The sequence below is a fragment of the Dasypus novemcinctus genome, chromosome 8 (assembly GCF_030445035.2).
Source record: "Dasypus novemcinctus isolate mDasNov1 chromosome 8, mDasNov1.1.hap2, whole genome shotgun sequence".
NCBI classification, from domain to species: domain Eukaryota; kingdom Metazoa; phylum Chordata; class Mammalia; order Cingulata; family Dasypodidae; genus Dasypus; species Dasypus novemcinctus.
Window position 1 is genome coordinate 64,778,490 of NC_080680.1, and position 6,741 is coordinate 64,785,230.

The window sequence follows — 6,741 nt, forward strand, 5'->3', positions numbered from 1 at the left end:
AAGTAATTAACATAAATAAATAAATTCACAAATAAATAAATAGATAACATCAAGGTGTCCAATTCTTAGTGAATATTGCCTAGGATGCTGAATGTTTTTAACATATTCTTGATAATACTACTAAAACTGTGATTGTTGTATTTGATTCTATAAAGTCTGTGACTGAAGCACAAATAAGAGCCTTTTGAAATGACAATGGCATTTGTAGAAGTCTGAAATGGCATATTAGTCAACAAGAATCATTTCAGGATGAGCCCAGACCACCATCCTCATTTCTAATCTCTCTTGCAAGTTGGGTGATGAAGAGAAGGCATCTCCTGAGTTCCATTCTGACAACCTCCCAGGCACAGTTACTGTGTTTCTTCTCTTGCAGATAGAGACGGATTCCCTGGAAGTATCTCCTCATGGCCAATGCAGGGCCCTCCATTCCCAGGAGAGTTTCTTCCTCCCCCATCTCCTGCAGCAAACAGGCCTCCAGGTCCTCCAGCTGTCGATGAAGAGTCGAGAGCAATTGGTCCACGAGGGTCGTGTTCCAGGCTGCAGTGGAGCCCTCTGGGTGGAAGAGGTTGAAGATCTGCTGGAACGTCTCATGGAGGACGAACTTGGCCTGGATCTTCTGGACCTGGCTGCCATTCACCATCTCCCGGGGGAATCTGAAGTCAGTCCTGTCCTTCAGGCAGGAAAAAGGGGAGATTCTCTCCATTTGTCCCAGCAGCACAGAGGTCTTTCTGCAAACGAGGACTTGGCTCTGAGGCAGGTCACAGCTGAGAGATGGAACAGGGCCACAGCTGAACACCACCAGGGCCATCAGCAGAGAGAGCTGGAGGGCCATTGTGGAAACTGAGGATGCTGCTGGCCTTGCTGAGCTGGACGTCTGTGTGAGCCTTGGACCCTAGGAGCTCTGAAGATGCTCTTCCTAGGCATGGCTTTTAAAGAGGGAACTCAAAGGCTTTCATTTTCTCAACGTTTCTCCACACTTTTACTTCCATTTTTTGTTTTCCTTTACATGTTCTTCACATCTCCTGAGAAGATGTCATTAATCTATACTCTTAATTTTCCAAAAGAAGTTTAGTTTTCTCAGTAAATTTCAAATGGTCTAATCTTAATGGATACTTAGTGATCAAATGCGAAATGTCTTCTTCCTAAAGTCAGAGGTATACCTATGCATGTAAATGCACAAACACATTTTTAAACATATACATATTGCTCACTCCATAGAAGGAATGAATTTTTGGTCATCATTTTGGGTCCATTTTTTTCCTGCTTAAGAAGTCAGTCTCCTTTGGCCGTAAGGATTCTGTATTAGACTAGGGATTTACCAGAACATCTGTGGCAAATAAGGTCTTCAAAATCAAGGACTGGGTGTGAGCTCACTATTTTATTCACAGCACAGGCTGCTGATTGTTAGACAAAAAATTTCCCCTACACTTTTGCTTTCCTCTAGAATACATCCATGTAGTCCATGTAGTTATGCTTCATTGGGGCTTTAATATCAGGATTATTAAAGTGCACTTTCTTTCCATCATTTTCTTACTGGATGTCTACAGTGCCTCTCAGGCTGTCCCAATACTCCTTTCAGAAATCCTAGTTTTACTCAGGCGCATATGGGTGTGGAGATGCTAATTCCAAGGCAATTTTATCTGCAGTCTTTTCTCAGCACCACCTCATTCACCAGGCCGTGATCACATGTAGTAACACCCTCTCCTGTACGTGGCGGAGGGACCTCCACTGGAACTCTCCTGGACTCTCTCTGAGGGCCAGCTCACCACAGGTAGATGACATGAGAACTCCTTTACTGGGGAGGGGCTAGCTTTTTTGTTGCCAAAATGATAAATCCTCCAGGATCCTCACTTTACCCCTAGAATGCGTGTTGAAGGACACTGTTTTTCAGGGCTGGCTCTCTCCTGACCCATGTCCCTGCATCAAATAAGTCATCTGCCTTCAGATACTGACAGTAAAAGGTTTTCTCATCTATGTAGGTGGAGGAGTTAATCAGTTGTAATCATTTTACCTTTAGTAGTTACAGATTTTTTTTGCCATTACACCTTATATTATTCAACAGTCTTACTGACACTTAAAAACACTTGTTATGCTCAGAGTTCCTTAGCTGCTTACAGTGGATTATATGATGACATTGGCTGCCAGGCAAATCTTATATTCCAGAAGTTAGTGACCTTCGTTGTTCAGCCAGGCAGCATGAATCTGTTGGACTTCTTGTTCCTCTGTCTCTGCCTCAGTCTGAGAAAGCAGGTCCAAGAGCCTTAGGCCATTATATAAAGAATAGAACTTTCCTTCTTTACTCATTTGCCATTTTTCATGTTTACTTTTTGTAACTTCTTTTTCATGTTGTGGTTTACTGGGCAAGGTCTGTGTGCTGCTCTTGAATTACTTTCTATTAATATTTCATCCTAAGGTTAATGCAATCAATGGAAAGTAAAAGAAAGGCAAAGAGCATACCATTTTCCTCTACACTATTCAAAACAGATTTTTTTGTTTCTCATCTCAACTTTCCTAGAAAGCTAAAAGTGATGTTATATATGGGAAAAAGAATACAAATGTTAAGTCTGAACGTCATGAAAGTGAAAGAAGGGAAGTAACTTCTGCTGACAAAAAAGACACCGAAAATTCACCGCAGCCTAATTGAATTGAGGTTTTGGCAGAGTAGAGGAATGAAGGCCAATAATGAAGTAACCAAACCCTGGAAAACTACTGCTTCTGCCAGAGGGCCAAAGAAGAACAACTCTTGGGCCACTAACAGCCTTCAGCTTTGCAAGAGCAGCCGCTGATTCTTCTTTCATTTACTGCCTTTGTGATCTGCTCTTGGTGAGAAAGGAGTCGTCAAACCACTAACTCACTAGAAACAAGATGACAAACCAGAGCTCTAGTTGCTAGAACACTGATCCTCTCTACAGTATAATGGATACAAGTCCTTTCCTGAGTTCTCTTAATGCTAAATAAAAATAGTTTGATTTTGTGGACCAGCAGCCACTGTCTGAGAGGTTCCCAGAGCACACTTTGAGGAACATGGCTGTTGCAAAATGAAAGTGATTTTTACTTTTAAATGAGGGCTGAACTTAGCTCTGTGAACTCTGATGGCATGTTTATTATCTATACAATGAGTTAAAGACTGATGAAGGATAATGATCTTTAAAGGAAACAACACAAGCATTGGGAATGGATTTGGCCCAACGGATAGAGGTATTTTCAATGGTTTTTGATTTTTAAAGTCTCCCTCATTCACCAGCTTCTTTATTAACCGTCACAGGCTGTGCTATAATAGTCCTTTAGCTACTCACATTAATGGCCCATTGTTCGGTTTGTCATTTATATAGGTTTGCTGTCTCTTGCTTGTTTTTTGGATTCAAATCAAAACATCCTTTTCAGAAAGGGTTCCAAACTCTAACTTCAAATGTCCCCACTCAAAGCTGTATGCACCAACATTGAGAAAGAAAAGGGAACTAATCCACCAGTGTATGGTTTTCAACTAAATTAAATAAATAAATTTTCACAAAGTTTTTTGGTGGCATTAGAAATTGTGATTTTCCAACATGCACAAAATATCTGTTACGCTGCAAAGACTCTGCCCCATTGTTGCTAAGCATACTCAAATGCCTTTCTCTGACCCCTCTGTTTAAGTTTTGTTTCATTTGTTTTGTTTTTAAAATGAGGCTGTATCATGACCAGAATTTGAGATAATTGGTGGGTTACATTGGCCACATGAATGATTCTCCCTGGGCCGTGATGACTTCTGGGTTCTAGGAAGTAAACAGAAGCTTGCTGCTCTCACTGGGATAGACTGTTGTGGGATCAGCACGACCAATGTGGGGACACTGATATTGTCCCTGACTCAGTAGGAGAACGCTGCGCTTTCAGCCTCCACCTCTGTCTTCTCTTCCTCTGACTCAGAATGATCTGAAGAAATAGTTGGCTCAGTGCTGCAGTTTTGTTTTGTTCCATTTCCTGAGGACCTGCAGCTTTTCCTGTCGATGCTTTAAACGTGTCAGTTCTATGGGATACTATGAGCTACTGTGCCTCAAGGATGAGGAGCCAAGCTCCCTCACTTGAGCTGTGAACTGTGTATAGTGACTTCCTTCTAAAGTGTGCTCTATTGAAATGGGATTTTAAAAAGTTGGGGGTTGTTACTTTATGCTTTAGAAACATGACAAACACTAGCCAGATGATCATATCTACATCGACATTTATAAACTGTATTAATAATATGTGCCCCTGATGTGTGAAATGCCACTCTATCTCTGTGATATTCTTCTCAGAAACACTAAACCCTAGTATGAGTCTGGTGTGAGAAAAACATCAGACAAATCCCAGCTGAGTGACTTTTCTCAAGACATCTGATCAATACCCTCAGAACTACCAAGCTTACCAAAAACAAGGATTTTTGACAAACTATTGCATACAGAGGCAATTAAGGAGGCATGTTTGCTAAATGTAATGTGGTATCTTGGATGAGATCAGGGAACAGAAAAGGATATTAAGTAATTACTAAGAATATCTGAATAAAGCATAGATTATAGTTAATTATGTATCAGTTTGGTTCATTTATTGTGACAAATGTCTCTAATGAAATGCAAGATTGAAAACTGGGTGCACATTATATGAAAACTCTAGTATGTTTACAACTTTTCTGTAAATCTAAAATGATTCTAAAATTAAACGCTTAAAAATTAAATTAAATTAAATGATTATTAAATAATTAAAACTTTTTCATCAAGAAAATACATCATTTAATAATTAAAAGGCAAATCACAAATTGGAAGAAAATTTTTATGATCCATATACCAGACAAAGAACAGTTTCATAAAATATATACAGGTCACTTACCAGTAATATAGAAGACAAGCAACACATGAATACTTACTGAAGGCATGAAAATATTCTTAACATCACCGGTCACTAGGGAAATGCAAATTAAAATCATAATTATATTCCACATGACACCAACCAGAATGCCAAATATAAGTCTGACAACCCTAGCTAATAGCAAGGGTTTGGAGAAATGGGACCTCTCACACAATACTAGTGGGCATGTAAATAGATATAACCTCTCTAGAAAATTGTTCCTTATAAAGAACACACACATATATCTCAGAAATTCTACTTTTTGGCATTTACCTATGAGAAAAGAAAACATATCCTACAAAAAGATTTTGTACAAGAAAGTTCATGGCTCCCTTAATCATAAAAGACAAAAATTCCAAAATTTAAGAGTTCATCAATAAGAGAATGTAGAAATATGTCGTATATTATTCACGCAATGGAATGCTATTTAGCAATTAGAACTCTTGATACATGTAACGACGAAGATGAATCTCAAAAACATGTTGAACAAAAGAAGCCAGAATCAAAAAGGTTATATTTCATTTTTTTGAGGTACCAGAAGAGATAAAGCAAATCCTTGATGATGGAAGTCAGACAAGTGCTTGCCTGTCGGAATTTGGGACTGACTGGAATAGGAAAGCGAGAATATGCTGGGGGTGACGCCAGTGTTTACATCTTAAATATGGTATTTCAGGTTGTAAAACTCACCAAGTTAAACATTTAAGTTTTGTTCATTTTTTTGTATACTAAATTTTATCTAAATATGTAAACTACAAGAAAGCAGGAATGATCCTTGCTACCTGACTTCTTTTTTCTGAGAGCAAGCACACAACCGGGGATATAGATTCTGGAATTTATATTACTTTAAAGTAAATGAATAAAAGGATTATGTCATCTAATTTTCATTTTATGCCATAAAATCAAGACAGGTTGGTTCTTCATGTCAAATGTACAAAAAAAATTTGTTTCCAGTAAAATTTACCACATGACAAGAGAATTTCCAAAATATTAAGATGAATATATTGCTACATTTAACATACTCTGCAGGTGAATGTGTTATTTTATCGACATCTTAAATACTATAGACATGGCAATATGAATGCATTAGGAAACAATAAATGCATAAGTAAATAAGTGTAGCATGCTTATTGCAAAGCAATCATTCTTGCATTCCTGAAATTGTTTTCATACATATTGTCTTGTAATGCTTAAAAACTATCATTTCGTATTAAATGTCAAATTTCAGCCATATATTTCATACTAAATGCAGAGATACGTATTTGAAGGGAGTGAACATTTCTTTTTTAATGAAAGCACTGGCCTCTTTCTGTACCTACTATTTTTTTTTTTAACAAGATGGACAAGCCATCTCATGATTTCCACTCTGATGACCTCCTAGGCACATTCACTGTACTCCTTTCTTGGCTGGGGACAAATTCCTTAGCAGTACCTCTTCCCTACAGTAGGAAGTACTCACTGGTCTCAGGAATTACTTTTGATTGTTTTTCCTGATCTAAACAGGTCTCCAGCCCTTCCAGCCTATAGTGAACCAAGTCGAGTGAGGACTTTCTCCAGGGGTCTCATTCAAAACAGCAGAGGAGCCCTTTGTGTTGAAGAGGTTGGAGATTTGTTTCAGCATCTCAAGGAGGCCAGCAGTGGCCTGGGTCTTCTGGAAGTGGCTACTATCCAGTGCCCCCAAGGAAACCTGAAGACATTCCTGATCATAAGGAAAGGGAGAGTGTCCACATTTGTCTCAGAAGCATGACGGTTCCCCTCAAAATCTGACCTCGGCTCTGAGGCAGTTCACAGCCCTGAAAGTCAATGGAGATGCCAAGGAGCAGCTGCAGAGCCATCAGTATGGAGATGGAGAGGGCCTTGGAAAAATCCTGTGGGTGCTGCTGGCCT

The 6,741-nt window shown here is 39.0% G+C and overlaps 1 protein-coding gene across 1 annotated transcript; it reads right to left on the reverse strand.

The window, feature by feature from the left end:
• Positions 1-225: 225 nt before the first annotated feature.
• Positions 226-832, reverse strand: LOC101430477 (interferon omega-2-like). Its single transcript, XM_071216523.1, is given in 2 exon segments — positions 226-312; positions 314-832. Coding segments are annotated over 2 exon segments (606 nt in total).
• Positions 833-6,741: the final 5,909 nt, after the last annotated feature.